This window comes from Drosophila novamexicana, unplaced genomic scaffold, assembly GCF_003285875.2.
Source record: "Drosophila novamexicana strain 15010-1031.04,08,12 unplaced genomic scaffold, DnovRS2.1 tig00001151-arrow-arrow-pilon, whole genome shotgun sequence".
NCBI classification, from domain to species: Eukaryota; Metazoa; Arthropoda; class Insecta; order Diptera; family Drosophilidae; genus Drosophila; species Drosophila novamexicana.
The window spans coordinates 162,219-178,975 of record NW_020824842.1 but is presented as its reverse complement, the minus strand read 5'-3'; the positions used below and the strand labels follow the sequence as shown (position 1 = coordinate 178,975).

Genomic DNA, 16,757 nt, shown 5'->3' with positions numbered 1-16,757 from the left:
GAAGCTATGTGTGAAAAAATTCCAAAGACCATGTTTGGTCAAGAAATCTAGAAAAATAATTATGTCTAAATAGTCTTCTATGTTCATAATATAATACCAATAATTTATCTGGCTATGGCTTCTATTATATAGTGGTCCGATCCGATCGCCTCTTACAGGAAGAGCAATGCTTCTATGACTAAAACTTAAAAACTTTATAACTTCATACTGACAGACGGGCTGTTATATCGACTCGCCTATTACTACTGATCAACAATATGTACAATTTCACATTATATACATGGGGCTTAGAACATTCTCTTTCTATGCGTTAAACATATCATGGCAAAATTATAATGCCCTCTACAAGGGTATAAAAACATGCAGCAGACACTTTTTGTGTGTGTGTTTCAGCTTGTGTGTGTGCTTGTGCCAATTGTTGACTGACTCGATTGAACTTTATATGTGTGTATTGTTGTTGTTTTTTATTTGATTTTTTTCTTGGCCTACATTTTATGGGTGCGTGTGTGTGGGAACGTGAGTGTGTGTGTGGTAGGGTGGTGTTTTTATATAGTGCTGCTAGCTTCAATCCGTTGTCGTTGACGCCGACGGAAGCCATAAAACAGCTCCCCCTCCATCCCTTTACCCGTTCGCACACACACACACACACCCACACACACACCCACACATACACACACACACACACACACACACACACACAGACACACATACACTAACACAAAGAATGAATAGGCCGTTACGAGAAATTTCCACAAAAAAACGCAGCCACAAAGCCGACATTGCATTCGCCCAAATGGCAAACAAGAAGCAAGAGAATTTCACACCGCCCGCCCACATGGAATCGCTGAAATTACCACTCAGATGGACTTAAATAAGTTTTCGGGCATTTGACGGGATTGCCTGCAGTAACCTCGTTGTCGCAATCGACACCATCATCAGCATCGGAAATATAAGGCGAATAAGCCATCAAATTTGCTGGCAAACACACAAAAATAATGCTCATTAAGATTGGGCTTAAGTTTCTCCGTTTGCAAGTTCTTTTAATAGTCTTATCTCATTTACCGACCTTAAACTGTGCTAGTCAACCAACTATAATGCACGCAAGCTTATAAAAAGCTTATCAAATAGTCCAAATAAAATATAAACATTTCGGCTCAATAGAGGTATGTAAGCAGGTATTGTACTGTCGTCAAGATTTCAAACCCAGTTTTTTTAACCATTTCCTCCTTCTGACAAAATACAAATTCATAGGTACTACCGTGAACCTACATTCTCACTCAGCCCAATTGATTGCCTGAAACAGGTGAATCACGTTTCAAATGACATTTTACATCGATACATGTAACTTTAACAATATGTATTTCTTTAAAAATAAGTCAGTACAGCACAGTTGTATGATAGCTTTGAGATATTATATATAAAAATTATCCATTCTTTAAAATAATTGATATAGTTGCCACAAATATTGGTAATATTTGTTTTAATTTAAATACTGATTATATGTAAATAATCTTTATAATAAATAAACCATGCACGAATGCGTTAAATGAGCACGGCTAGAAGAACACGTTGGCAAAAGGGTCTCCAATATCATATTTTTTTTTGCAGGCATACAGGCATGAGAGTTGGGGGTGTGTGTGTATGTCGGGAATATAAATATATATATATATATATATATATATGTATTGACTGGCACTACGAAGCCGGAAGCTCGGACTATAGACACCCAAGCACACATACAAGCAACCCCGCATCCACACTTACACACACACACACACACACACACACACAAATAGTCACCGACATGAACATAGACATGGAAACCAATAAATATTGTTTATCCACTCGAATGATTTTTAACTGAAAATCGTTGAACCCTTGCCGCAGCCCAAAAGTGTGCTACAAACACCACCGAAGCGCACTTTTAATGTGTGCGTGTGTGTGTTTGTGTTTGCGTTGGTTTGTGTCTGTGTGAGTGTGAGTGAGCGTAGCCTAAACATAGACCTACAGCCACTTAATGCAGCGCAGCAGCGCAGAGCAAATACCAGAAACGAGATGCTCGTTCCCAGATACAGAACGATGCCAAAACTCCAACGGGCAACAACAAATTCACCCAACTCCTTGCGAAAATGCAAAAATTAAACATTTCCACCAGGATGCGTATAGGTTTGGCACCTGACTGCGATTCCGTTTGGCTAAAAAAAAAGTTATCTTAGCATACTTTCATCCGGTATGCGGGACAGTTTTGTGGCTCAAAGCAAGGACCCACTTTTTCGTTTCATTCTCATTCGTTCATGTTCTTGTGCCAGCACGGCTTGAATCAAGTATTTTGAATAATTGCATGAATAATAGTATTGAATATTTTTGGAAAAGTCCTTATTTGCATTTGTTTCAAAAATATATTTTCAAGAAAAAGTGTTTTTCACTAGAATTTCGAAAAGAACACATTTAATGTTTGAAAACAGTTTGACCCAAAGCGAATTAAAATCAAAATATTGCTTATAGCACACAGGCTTAACCGACTAACCGAATCTTCTGTTTAGAGATTCAGAGTTCAGAGTAGGAAGTAGACATGACCTAAATAGCCTTGATTCGGTATTTAGAGTCTGACTCCAAAAGTGGCTTTAATTATATCGCGCTATGTACAGCAAATCCTCTTGTGCCGTGCGTACTCGTGTCACGAGGGATACCTTATCATTATTCCATCTCTTACAGCGCCAAAGTGCTTCATACGAGGAAAACGTTTGATTAACATTTAATCATGGTAACAAAACAAAATACAATTAAGCAAAAACTAAAATTCCAAAAACGTCAAATTAAAACAGAAGTATTATAAAATATGCTCGGTGATAATTTTGCTGATGCTTTAAAATAAATTATTGCCGGGGGATTGACTCAGCCGTGACAGGGCGTGATTTCAACTGGAAGTGTGCCGGGTGGCAGGGGGATTGCGCGCTGCGCTTAAGTGTTGAATTTGAATGTCAGTTTGGAGGACGCAATGTCTGGCACGGCATTTGCTTCATTTTATTCCAGTGTGTGTGTGCGTGTGTGTTGATGTGGGTGTTGGTACTGTGCGACAGTGCAATGGCAATTGCATAATAAGTGAGCTACTTCAAAGGGTGCCAGCAGCGGGAGCAACTGCAATGCCTCTTTAATTTATAGCCTTATTGAAAATTCCGAACGATTCTCAAATGTGTTCAGCAGCAGAGCGATGTGGGGTAGGAGTGAGTGGGCGGAGTGGGGCGGGGCAGGTAGGTAACGCAGCGACGTCATTGTGGCAGCAAGAGCAATAATAAATTTTATAAAAGTCATTAATCTTTTTTGCAGCTAAGGAGGTCCACAAGCTGCACAAGCTGAATAAGCTGGACAAGATCTGCCACAGAGGGCTCAGAGGGGTCAGTATCTCGTGCTGCTTGGTTAGCTGCCACTTCTGCTGCCGCTTGATTTCTTAGTTGCCAATAAAACAACGTAATAAGATGTCTTGGTGCTGTGTCCCGCCCCAGTCCCACAAGCATTCATGCTGTTAATCTTTGCCAGCGCGATTTGATATATGCATATGTGTGGCTGTGTGTGTCCGTGTGTGTGTGTGTTTGGATCTACATTTTTGCGTTCGCACTCGGAACTTTTTAATATGGCTTGTTAGTCGAGGATTTCAAGCATGTTTCACAACGACTGTGCGACTGCAGCATCAGGATGCAGCACACAGTAATGCTGCAAGTTATCCTGACTGCAGTGTGTGTGTGGAACGAGGGTGTAGAAGAGCTGAGCGCGGACAGCCCGTCAACATGTTTTGCCGGTTCTACAAAGTGCAGACGATCCATCAACGTTGAAAGCTGAAGGGAAAGTTTCGCTTCTCTTTTAAAGTTGCAGCAGTTTTGTAGCTGGGGTCATTAGAGCGGCAGCACTTTCAAGTGAATGCGTGTTGCTTCTGCTCGGATTGATAAATCGTTCATCCATCAGCATTCTATGAAGGCGTATGGCTCTATACATACATATGTACACACATTTACGGAAGTCAATCGAAATATCAGAAGCGATTGTGCTCAAGCCGATTGTCTTTGCTTTAGGAATCGATTAGCTGAACATGAGCACTTTCTACTAAATGCGTCGATATCTATTATTTGCTTCGCCCATATTACTAAACATTTGATATCTTGACTTCTTATGGGACCTATAACGCATGGGGCCTGTATCACCTGGGACTTCGATCATATAGGATCTATATTACATGGAACCGATATCATATAATATCTATATTAAAAACGGCTTACAGCATATGGGACCTACATCATCTGGTACTTATATCTTTTCCTAAGCACGACAAGGGAGAGAGTTACTTGAATTCATGGGAATCGCATAGCTGGGCAATATGCAAACTCGATATTTTTTGGTTTGTAGCTAGGTAAATGGCGTTTGGTCCAAAAGATTCAAACAGGATCGATACAAAACTACTAACTACGTATGAACCTAGCGACCGGGTGGCTCAATAAACAACCCAAAATTGCATGATCCATCAAAAAAAATTGTCAGGTTGAGTTTTCACAGAGAGCGCTTACTTTGTAGGCTACCTTTTTCACACTCAGCTGCCTATATTTTTCACATTGACAACTTATTTAACACTTAATATGTTTTAATATCAGGCCAGTCATCAATTACATCAATTAGTCATTCGAAAATTAAATATCACAATGATGTCAATGGGCGTTCGCATATTTCACAGTCATTTGAGTATGTTGTTTTGATATGATAATGGATAATTGCGTGTAGGTATAATAAACATTAATTCTACTAGTCATTTAGAGAGATGGAGACTGGAGACTGACAAAAGAACATAGACAGACACACACACACACTCCGTCGCCATTTTGTTCATATTTAATTGCAAATTTCTAGCCATAAAACCGCAAAAGTGTTATGCAATTAGGCTGATAAATACCCCGAACAAATATATACAAGTCCTGTCTGCGGCGCCCATCCGCCAATCCCCCCGCCGAGCTCCCTTGGGCCACACGTAATTAAAGGGCATATTAATTATTTACAAAATTGATTCCATTGAATTCCCAAAAATACTCGCACTCAAAAATGTATCCCAACCCAAAGTGCGTCATGCTGGCAGCTCTCATGCACCCTTTCCCCCACACTCAAACACCCTCTCCCGACCCTTGTCCAATTAACAGTTCATTAGCTTGATTTAACGTGGGCAGCTCAGAGTCAGACCGACGAACAACTGAATGCCATAATTGCCAACACAAACCTAAATAATAGTCGGCTGCTTAGCCAGGGGCTGGGATTGGGGATTTGGCAACCGCAGCTGTAAAAATTCCGGAAATCCATTGACGATTAAATGATTAATTGCTATGAAAATGCTTTGTTTAAATACATTGTTGAACATTTTTGAGAGTTAAGTATTGTGGAGCCAATCAAATCGGATCGCTATAACTTAAAACTTTTATAGCCCAAATTGAATCGTTGCGTTGAAAACTTTTTCCTTTTTGTATATCTTGACCGCATTCACGAATTACAAAAAATTATCCTCTTAAGATAAGTCGGCACAGGAACAAAGAGACGGCCATTTAGCTTGGCAAGATTATTTACAGAGAAGTCAAAAACCTTCGGCACTCTTAAGACGGTCTGCTCTGCATTGGTTTTATACCCTTGTATAGGGTTTTATAATTTTGACATGTGATATGTAAAAGTATATATGGTCTTGATCAGTATCATCAGCCGAGTCGATATAGCCCTGTCCGTCTATCTCTTTCTGTACAAACTAAGCCCTCAGATTCAAAAATATTGTCACAAAACTTTTCTATTGCAGGCAGCATATATGTATAGCGGAGCCGGTGGAATCGGACAAGTATATCTTATAGCTGCCTATAGAACGATCGGTCGAAAAGAAAGCTCTTGTTTGAAATATTTTTTGTGTCGCACTTTTTAAAACACAAAGGTTGCCACGGGCAACGGGGAAATACCTGCTAGTATATGTAATATAGTCTTAGAACTTTCCATAGGTTCGACTTACTGTCAGAACCGGCCGGCATATCTACAAAACCACCAAACAAATGTATTTAAGGGTTTTTATTCTTCGTCGTGCCGAAGATGGACGTTCTTCAATTTTTGCTATCTCTTATATATTAATTAATATATATTAATATAAATTAATATTAATAATTATATATATTAATAAAAAAAAATTTATAAATTATAAATGTAAAAAATATTGAATGCACACTTAGTTATTCTACTTAAATAAGTATTTGAAATGTATTTTGCATGAGTTCTTTGAAATGTACAGCGGATGCCAGTCAAATTCTAGAGAGAAGTGGGGACACGACACACATTTTCGGTCCTTTGCTAATTGAAGAGCCGCAAATCAGTAAAATCCTATTGAAGGTCACCGTAAGGCAAACATTTTCTGGAAAATGCCTGTGGCACACACAATTTCTTTCGTAAAGAGAAAAAGAGAAACAACAACAATGGACAAGCAGAAATTTAAGCAAAGGACGGTCTGTGTGTCTGACTGCGGCGGAGTGTGGAGTCTTTTTAGTGCCGAAAGTTGTTTGAAGTTTTTGATGAGCGAAATATTTGTACAATCGATTTTCATTGAATAAAAGATACAACTTGAAGCAAGAAATGTTGCGACAATTATGTGTAGGGGCAGGGAGCAAAGGCTTTGCGGCAGAGCCATTGTGTATGTGGCGAGAGATACACAATTGTGGGATTGAGAGAGGGAGAGAGAGAGAGATACAGATGGATAGAGAAAGCAGACCAGAGGCAATTTCAGAGAATTTTCAACTTAATCAAAAATGCATGGCATTCAGTTTGAGTTAATGCGAGACTTAAGCCCCAATAGCCAGCAAATTAAACGCCGTCATTCACTTGAAGTGCATTTCAATTGCGGACAGACAGAGAGCCTGGGCCAGGCAGGTGAAAGTGCAGCAGCAGACACAGCCGCATTTCCAGAAGCCCAACCAATGCAACCAGTTGACATGCTACATCAGCTTAGACCAAGAGCTGACCTCTTGCAGCCGTCATCCCCCTTATGGAACTCTTGCCGCGCTTTTATGCCTCGGCCGCTGGCCATGACCACGCCTGGCCGCCTATTCGCTGTGCCATTGTGCTGAGGACTATATTAAATTGTATGGCGCTTTGGTTGAGCGCCCCGCAACTGAAACTGAAGCTCCGGGATTGACTACTGAATGCGACTACGGCCGGATGAAATTCGTTTTACAAATCGCAGACAACAAAAGCAGCCGCGGCTGAAAAACCAGCTTATGCAGGTTCCTGGATCAGTGCTCTAATCTCTTGGCATAGCCATAAGCTGTTCAATGTTTTATATATTTTTCTTTGAACGTAGCAGCCAATGTACGAGTGCCTTTCATTATGCGACACTAGTTATGAATTGAGATGGGAAAAGCCAAGCATGCTGACATAGTGGAAAGTCATTACATCAATATATATTAAACTAGAAGATTGCTAACCCCTGCCCAGGAATAACTTACCTTAACACATATTCCCAAACATTCAAATCCACACAAACATATAGTTGATGGTGTTCTGTCAACATAAGGGAGCTACTACAAAAATAAATATTGAATTAATTAGATAATGTAAGAGTAGGAAAAAGAAAGAGACTATAATAGCAGAGAGACAGAGAGAGATTGTAATCACTTCTTCAAAGCACGAAAAACTGCGAGACTTACTCGAATTCATTAGAATCGCGTAGAGGGGCAATATGCAGTAAGGTAAATTAGCAGAAAAGTGAAGTAAACTTATTCTGCATTTGGTATACGAGGGTTCACACAAACTTTGAAGCTTTGATTTTAAATGAATGAAACACATTTGGGCCAGGCAAGTCCCAGTAATAGCAGCTAGTTTTATCATTAAGCTTTGAAATATATATCATTGAGAACAATAATTGGAACCTACACTACGCTCACCTCTAGCTCTTAAGTATATCTCTTAGCATTATAATTAACAATTAATTAACAAAAATTTATATTGAATTATTCATATTTGTTGCATTAAATTGATTTATAAGGCGATGGTACATACCTGGCTTCAGGGTAATAGGATACAAATAAAATACAATTCACGGTCTGAAAATATTTAATTTAAAAATGTTCAAAAGTGTGGACATGGCTGCGGCATCTGATACGACTTTTATAAATTTTTACATGTGCCAATATAAAAAATGGTCGAGGGGAATGACGAGGACTGGATATATTGGCCCCGCCGTCTGGTATCTCGTTTCTTGTGTCTGATGTTTGCTGTTGCTTTATTACATTTAAATATGTTTTATATTTTATACTTTTGTTGCTCCTATTGGCAATTCGGGCGCTTTTTGCGGGCGCGTCTCAGCATAATGAAGAAATTTCCCGCCGCTTTTTATGTGAGCAACCAAAATTTCTTTTTTTTTTTGCGTTCTCTTTTTTCTTGTTACTTTTTTTTTTTGTTTGTTTTTTACGACTGCCAAATGGTTTGTTTATAATAATTTCACGTTTGAGCCGCTGTCACTGAGGCCCGCCAATTACTTAGTTATGTAAAGTAACTCATTTTCGGGTGGAGCACTTGATGATGGGCTTGGCAGAGCTGCTGAATTATTCACTGCGGCGCGTGAAAATATATTTTACATACGCTTTTCATCTCGCTGGCTCTGTGTGTGTGCTTGTATGTGTGTGTATGTGTGTAAGTGGGTAGGAGTGTGCTTAAGTGCTGAGTGCACATTGCTTTAACTTACACCAAAGTCATGCGATATTTATGTACAGTTGTGCGTCCTTTACGACTATAGTTGGCGTCTTGTGCGCAGCTGAGTGCAAACATGTGTTGCATACTTTCGGGCCAAAGTCGAACTTAATTGAAATTGTCAGCGCCGGACAGAAGCGAAACACATCCGAGGGACAGACGGCAGGGGAAGCGAGAGCCACTTAACACTTGCCCCCAAGCCAAATGAGCCCTTTCGAGGGGCGGGTTCAATGGTAGCCCAATTTGTAAAATTGGCCAGTGTAATAAATATATAAATTTATGGCTCAATTACAGATTCACTTGAACCAGTCGCGCTTGCAGCTAATTAAAAGCAATTTTATACACAATTTAATACATGGTACGTATAAATTTACACATCAATTTTGTTATATCTATACTAAATGCTTTTACAAATATGCAGCTATTAAATTGGATCTCCATTGATACGTGATATTATTATTATTAAAACGTAGAATAAATAAATTCAAAAGGAATAAACAAAATAAAGTGAATAAATTTAATTATACATTATTATTGAAGCCAATAAATTTTATTACTTTTCAAGCGGGTAATCGCAACTATATTTTATATATGTATATATGTGAAGGTCGGATTCGGCGGACGACTACATATACTTTATGGTTCTTCTATGAGTTAAATAGTTCGTCTATATCCAAGTAGTCTCTGCTTTTATTTTCATAAACCTACCTATAGGCGTCAGACCTAAAGGAAGTCACTTCGTGTCTAATAGTCGTACGAATTGTTTGTACTTATTTAAAGCTCGTCGAACGAAATCGCAGAGAGCACATTATTGGACACAGACGAGAGAAAGTCAAGGTATATGAAAAAACCATCCTCTTTTTTACTGCTGAAACCTTTTCGAATAGCAAACTATATCCTTGGATCCTTAGTATTACCAAATACGATTGGATGAGAAGTGTGTACATATTAGATATAGCACAATGCTGCCCGATATCATTGGAGATAGTGTAGCAAATGCAGATACGAAGCACGGAAAGCCGGAGTGCGGCAACTTTAAGGCTATTGGCATCGACATAGACACAACTGGACGTCGCCTTTGTGACAAGGTATACTAAGCAAAAGTTCGACTGGAGAACCGACTAACTGGTTGCAATTTTCCAGATATTCCAGTTGGCCGCGTTCACGCCAACTGAACACTTCGAGCAATACATAATGCCATCTGTGAATCTAAACTCGGCTGCCCGACAGCGCCATCAGGTTTGTGTTATTAAAGTGAAAGGCCATCGTGTGCTGAAATCGATGCAATCGAACAAGGTGAATCTAGAAAACGAATATAAGTTAATTTCGGGATATTCCTAAGATATTCCAATTACTATGTATATAGATAATTAGAACAGAATCTGAAGCCGCGGGCTTTACGAAGTTAATTGGCTGGCTGGAAGAGCAGAATTCCAATTGCGACGGCATTGTGCTCATTTGCCATGAGGAGCGTAAATTTATACCCCTCATGATAGTACAATCGCTGATCAACCTTAATATGCTAACCGCATTCGCCAAATTAGTTAAAGGCTTTGTCAATACAAATAATTTGGCCATGGCCACGATGGGCGGTGCCGATCGCATGTATTTCAATGTGCGCAACCTATCGAAGCTCCTCAACAAGGGCAGGGAGGACAATGTGCTCGAGGAGTTTGTTGGCAGCGCCAATGCACGTGCCAAGCTGGCATTCAATGTGGCCGTCGAGCTGTGCGATCGGGAGCCGCGTTCCTCCAAGGATTCCGGCAGCCTATGCCAAGCACTAAGCCCATACATCGATACCATTGATATTGAAATCCGTGACTTGGCTTTGGAGAACGTGAATCTAAAGCGCCAGAACTCGTTCCGCCCACTATTTTTAAACTACTTCAAGACCACGGTGCACCGTGTGCGTGCTGTTAAATTTCGCATTTTACTGGCCGAAAATGGCCTCGATTTGGGCATATTGAACGAAATCTGGAATGAGATACGCATGCAGGGCCTGATCTCAACGTTGGCGCCCATTGAGAGCCTGACCAGCAAGGAGAAGACTGAGCTAGTCATCCTGCTGGATAGTTATTTTGATCCCAAGAAGGTCGACATCAGGCCTGTGGCCAAGGCTGCGCGTCGCCGCCGTAGACACAATAATTCGCCAGCTTCGACAACTGGCGGGAAAGAGACTCTTGACCAGAATCTGTCCTTTCAGCCAGACTCAACGCCCAAAACATCGACGCCCAACAAAGAACGCGTAGCAAATGGCAAAAGAACTAGAAGTGCCAATGGCAATGAGAGTAACAATGAAAACAGAAACGAGGATGGAAACAACCATCGCGGAAAAGTTCGCCGCAAACGCAACGCTCGCCGCATGAAGCCAGCCGCCCATAAATCTGGCCAGGATGGGGCTGCCACGGAGCAGCCTCTACAGGAGAACAAGTAAATTTAACTCTGTACTCTTTGATCCTTACCGCTTCAAATCTGTGCCCGTCCGTCTGTCGCTCTATATATGGGTCATATCTGTACACCAAATTTTGTACCAATCTGTCTTGTCTGTCCTCTTATACTACTGTAGCTGTATCTATTTACTTAAAGAAACACAACCGAATGCGTTATACTCGTTCAGAATTCAATGACAGCTTAGCACATGTCAAATAAAATTTAATTACATACTACAATTTTCCAACCCATTTTTTTTTTATATTTCTAGGCGTAATTAAATTGCAAAACTAATTTCAAAACAAAATCAAAATTCAAGTTTAAATCGAAACAAAATCTGCGCGAACAAGAATATTTAAGAAGCGAAGTTGATACGAAGACAAAAGTAACTTTTTAATATTAAAAGAAAGAAAAACGTTAAAAAAAAAAACCCAAACGATCTGAACCTGTCAAAGCTGTGAAGAAACTAGACAAACAGATCGATTATAAGCAAAAATGATGCATGTGCATAACTTAAATAATTATACTATTGAAATATATTTGATGTTGAAAACGAACTAGTTTTGTGTGTTCAAAGTACTCGAACTAATTATGACCTTTTTAGCAGCTCGTTGGGGATAGATGAAAACTTACTGAACTAACACATGCCCCTCTCTAATACCCAGCTTCTTCTATACAATATGTCGTATATTATCATATCTTGCCGCACTATTCGAAACTTTTAAGCACCATGGACAATTAACTTCAATTAAGAGATTGAAATTATTTCATTAATTTGTGAAAACAATAGCCCAGAGAACTGAACAACTTTTGCAATGAAAATCTGAAAATCACAGATTCTGAAACAGAATACTGTCCAGGCTATGACTGTGTTGAGGCGGGAAGGAAAGAGGAGCAGGGGGTGGTTGAGCGCCTGTGCTTTTTGCTGGGTCAAAATAAAGTGCGCTCTTCTCGATTATGGGTGGGTTTGTTGCCGAACATTGTTGTCGGTTGGCCGACTATGTTGGTTACCGGTTGCTGCTGCTGCTGCGGCAGCTCCTCCTCCTGCTCCTGCCAGCTTTTCAAAGTTTTCGCCCAACTCCCTCTCCTTAACCGCGGAATGGCCGCGGCTTGCGTTGATTGTTATTTTATTGCCAGCGCATGGAGCGTCACGGGCCAAAACAGAAATTGTTTGCTGCTATTTGCGGTTAAAATCTCATTTCAGCGTGCAAGCCCCAACACCACAATATATACCCCTTTTACATGACAACACCCGCCCCCCCCCCCTCCCCCCCCCTGGCAACAACCAATAGCTACGCCTTTGGCTCAAAAATTGGCGAACGGTTTTGCAATTAAAATGTGAGCACAGAAGTCACGAAACACAATTTATAACTGTTTGCTGCTGATTTTATAAGCTAAGAAATACCGGTCAACAGAAACTGATAACGCACTATTAGCTTATAGAATGCTCTCCGGGGTCATATATCGATAAAATGGTATGGGATCTAATTCGGCCAATTAATTGAAACTTATGCTCTACACAGAGAGAAATAGATCTTGCGAGAAGAGAACATTCGAATCAAGGCGTCAATCCGTTTGCAGCTGAGCCGGTTCCTGCCAGGGATTACAAGTTATATTCACTATAAATCGATTCATAATCAAGAGGAAGCCAAACCAAAACACGAAGCAAACCATATTTGTTTCAATTTAACTCACATTTTGTTAAATCGTAATAAAAATCAAACATCAAATTGTTGCACAAACTTTACTCGTTTCAAATCTTAAATTTCGTAAATCAATTGCTCTTGCTACAATTCCAATGAGTGCGATTCATTTGTCGTTTCTCTTCCATTCGAAAAATATGGGCGTGGCACTGCTTTAACGAGCATGTCGACGACATTTGTAGAGTCCACGCGGACAAGTGCCACTCTGAGGGGCATTTCATAACAAATTGTTGACAATTAAAATTATGCAGATCAGTTCAAGGCTCTAACACACTCGAAAATGTGCTTTCAAAATAGACTTATATATGCATATGTCCAGCACATACAACACATACATTTATATTTATTTAATATATGTGTAAATTATATATACAGAAAAGTCCGCAATATGCGTTTATTTATGTTAATTTAAATCAACATGCAAAAATTAGTACTTGACATGACAGACAGACAGCCAGCAGAATGATAAAGGGTGAAGGGGCTGGTGGCTGGGGGCTACGACTCTAGCAGAGGTAAAGGAAGAGGACATTTAATTTACTTAATTACTTGGCCCTTGATTAACATATTTAAATGAAATGCCGCAACGCTGGCAAATTATTTCACTTGGCGAGGGGCATTATTTCTGGCCCAAACAAAGCCCTTCCCCCTCTCAACACACACACAACATGATGACAGGCTGGCCGAGTGGGCGTGTCAACATAATGCACGCCTGATTGCCGACCGGCACGGTTCGTCGCCCGGCAAGCGGTTGGGCGTCTGACTCAGCACATTTGGCGAATGCCCAGCCTGGATTTGGATTTGGTTTTGGTTGAGTTTGGACTTGGCTTTGGTTTTGGTTTCGGTTATAGTTTCAGTTGCAAGTTTGTTGCCGGCCTTGTGGCCGCTCGAGCTGCTGTCTGTGCAACTTGTGTGGCTGTAAATAATTTGGACTGCAATTGCATTAATTAGCTACGTATATTGCTGACTGTTATGCAAAACAACGACGAATGCTCAACACATTTGTTAGCATGGTGCTAATTTAGTCAACAAAATTTGCATTTCGATTTAGTTTATGCAAAGTCACAGATTCAAGAAATTAATAAACAATATTTGCATTGACAACTTCTCAGCATACTTGATGTCCATGCGAACTGCTTTCCTTTGCCTTTAAGAAGACATCCTTAGTGCCATTTAGCTATACCAGCCGATTGGCTGTTTCGCTCAGTGTTAAAGCTACTTTAATGAGCCTTCTTATGGCTGCCATAACAACAATCGGAATTTTACATAGTATCATCTTTAAATGAGATGCGAAATACCATATTGTACACCTGCATATGTCAGTCGAATGTCGAATGTTAATGTCGAAATCAGAAATTTGTAATTTAAACGAAGCTCAGACGAAAAACACATGTATTCCGATTGGATTGTGGGAATTAAACATTAAACAGACTTTGATTTAGGTATTTAACTGATCGCTGACATTTTATAGTAATTTGATTTTCAAGGAAATTTGTCAATCAGTTGGGGGCGATATTCAGAATTAAGCAGAGTCGTAATTACGCTGAGAATCAAATGCAAATGAAGGCAAATTAATGTCGGAAACTTTAGCAGAAAATGCGAAATAAAAGCAAGCAAATTGGCAATCGGTAGGCTCAACAGTGACATCATAAAACAGCAGAATGGATTTACTGCTGGCAGTAAGTGCGCCTTGTATAATTACAATTTTGGTTGACAACAAGCCACCTCCCCCCACCCCCTTCCCTTCCACTTTAGGAATAACTAGCAAATGCGGAGGTGCAAAAACCAACCACTTGCCAGGGCCGAGGTCGGCTTCCCAGCTAAGCAGATTAAATGATTTTTGCGCAGGTTGCCTGGCGACCAGGATCAGCCGCAATGATAAGAATAGAATGTCCGCCAGGACACGAAATCGATGGCGATGTCGGCGCGTTTGGCTGCCAGGCAGCACAGGTATGTACGGGGGTACATATATATATATACATATATATATGTGCTGTGCTGTGGCATCTACATGCAGAAAGCATGACGCATGCCTCGTCTAAGCTGCCAATAGCCGGAGGAGTGGCCAGCAGCCACTGGAGTCTGGCACAACTTGAGCCCAACATGCGAGCGAAGGCAACCACAACAAGGACCATAAATAAATTTAAATTGCGCCAAAAATCGCACGCTATTATTATTATTTATTATGTAAGCAATTTGCAGGCATTTGCGTGTGGGTGTGTATCCTTAGGCTTGCCACCGGACAAAGTTTATTAGAACTTTTGTCACAAAATCAACATTCGACAGCTTTAAGCAATTTAATGTTGCGCCAAGCGCCAGACGCCCAACTCTGCCCCCTCTGCGCCCTTTGTATCTGCGCAAATTGCTAGGCTTGGGGTCAGCTGCTGGAATACGGCCTTTCTGGACACAGTCAACTAATTATAATAATAACGATTTGCAGCAAGCAAAATACGAAATATAGTCCATTATATTACAAAAGAACACCAAAAAGAAAACAACCCAAAATTGTGTAAGCCTTTAAAAGACATGTATGTATTTAAACAAGTAACCGCCTTTGGCAATTGAAAGGTACCTCAGACCAGAAATAACATTTCATTTGTGAAATTTTCATTTGAAAAAATCACTGTATATTTTAAATGTCATCAAGTAAAAGTCATTGTTAATTTTTGTTACTCAACAGGTTAAATATATACATAATTGAATATATATATATATAAATGCCAGATCAGTTCAGGTCAGGTCGAAAAGATTATATATTACTATTACTATAATATTCAATATTTTAATCGACTTGATACATTTTTGTTTTGAAAATCATAAGCAAATAAGTAGCAGAAATCTTGTCAATAAATTTAAAAAAAAAAAGACATATAAGTTGTTTAAATAAGCATTGCATAGCTTATGGCGCGAAGTCTTTGTTGCCGTATATTTCTGTTGCAATATTTTGACAGAGTACGAAAACACAGCTTATTGTCAAAATGAAAAGCACTTGTGTACGCAACCTATACTTTATACTATACTTTTAAATTTAAATCGTTAAGAAAGACTGCAGTTAGTGAATTCATATCTTATCCAATTTCCATTCCAAATGAATTTAAAGTCTCGGCTGATAACTGTCTCCGCACGGCAACAAATGGCCTGGTCAGGTGCGTTAAATTACAATTTGTGTTATTTAGCATATTTATAAAAGGTTTCAGGTAATTATGTCTACGATAATAGTCGCACCACGGCCATGAAATGAATGGGTCAAAGCTGGCGAGCCACTTGAATCTAATTAGGACTCTGGCTAACAGAGTTGGCCAAAATGGAATCTCCTCTTCAGCTGTGCGGTTCCACGCTGCTGACGCAGAATAATTTCAAGCTCTGATGCATGCGGCAGTAATAGAATTGTATTATACACTCAGTTATTGAATTTATTTCGCTTTCATATGCATACAATATTTTTTTTTGTTTTGTTTTGTTTTGTTTTTTTTTTTCGACAATAAAAATAATTTGTATCTCGACACACACATACAAGCACGCAGGTATGTATGTCTGTAAAGTTATTAATATAGTTATGATTTCCTTCTATTTATTTATCGGTACACATATATATGTATATATTTTTGCATATTTATGTTCGTGTGTATATATTTATATTATTGGACTCTAAAATTGTTTAGCTTTAGCTTGTGTCAACTTACTTCCATAAAATAAGAACAATTAAATAAAAATTAAATGCATTCGTTATATATATTTTAGTTATTTAAAAAAAAAATTTATCGGTGAAATAAAAGAAAACATTATCGATTTCTAAAGATTTGTGCAATTCACATAGTTAGTTGCTTATGTCCATTTGGAGTGGTAGTTCAATTAAGGAACCCGTTTATAGACAGATCTCGACAA

The 16,757-nt window shown here is 39.4% G+C and overlaps 1 protein-coding gene across 2 annotated transcripts; it reads left to right on the top strand.

Annotated features, from left to right (window-relative positions):
* The first annotated feature begins 9,496 nt into the window (after positions 1 to 9,496).
* LOC115766479 (maternal protein exuperantia-like) lies at positions 9,497 to 11,705 on the top strand. 2 transcript variants are annotated; one of them, XM_030710427.1, is made up of 5 exons: positions 9,497 to 9,579; positions 9,654 to 9,830; positions 9,886 to 10,038; positions 10,109 to 11,172; positions 11,444 to 11,704. In XM_030710427.1, exons 2-5 carry the CDS (start codon positions 9,705 to 9,707, stop codon positions 11,451 to 11,453), a joined length of 1,353 nt encoding a protein of 450 aa, XP_030566287.1. In that variant the 5' UTR covers positions 9,497 to 9,579; positions 9,654 to 9,704; the 3' UTR covers positions 11,454 to 11,704. The 2 variants fall into 2 exon arrangements, with proteins under 2 accessions (XP_030566287.1, XP_030566288.1); XM_030710428.1 differs by having other exon boundaries at positions 9,500 to 9,579; positions 9,630 to 9,830; positions 11,444 to 11,705.
* The last annotated feature ends 5,052 nt before the right edge of the window (positions 11,706 to 16,757 follow it).

What these genes read in the sequence shown, in the direction of transcription:
- LOC115766479 (XM_030710428.1), top strand. Translation starts at nt 9,705, where the DNA reads ATGCTGCCCGATATCATTGGAGATAGTGTAGCAAATGCAGATACGAAG. An exon ending in GACGTCGCCTTTGTGACAAG is followed by an intron (nt 9,831 to 9,885) that starts GTATACTAAGCA and finishes GCAATTTTCCAG; the next exon opens with ATATTCCAGTTGGCCGCGTT. An exon ending in AATCGATGCAATCGAACAAG is followed by an intron (nt 10,039 to 10,108) that starts GTGAATCTAGAA and finishes CTATGTATATAG; the next exon opens with ATAATTAGAACAGAATCTGA.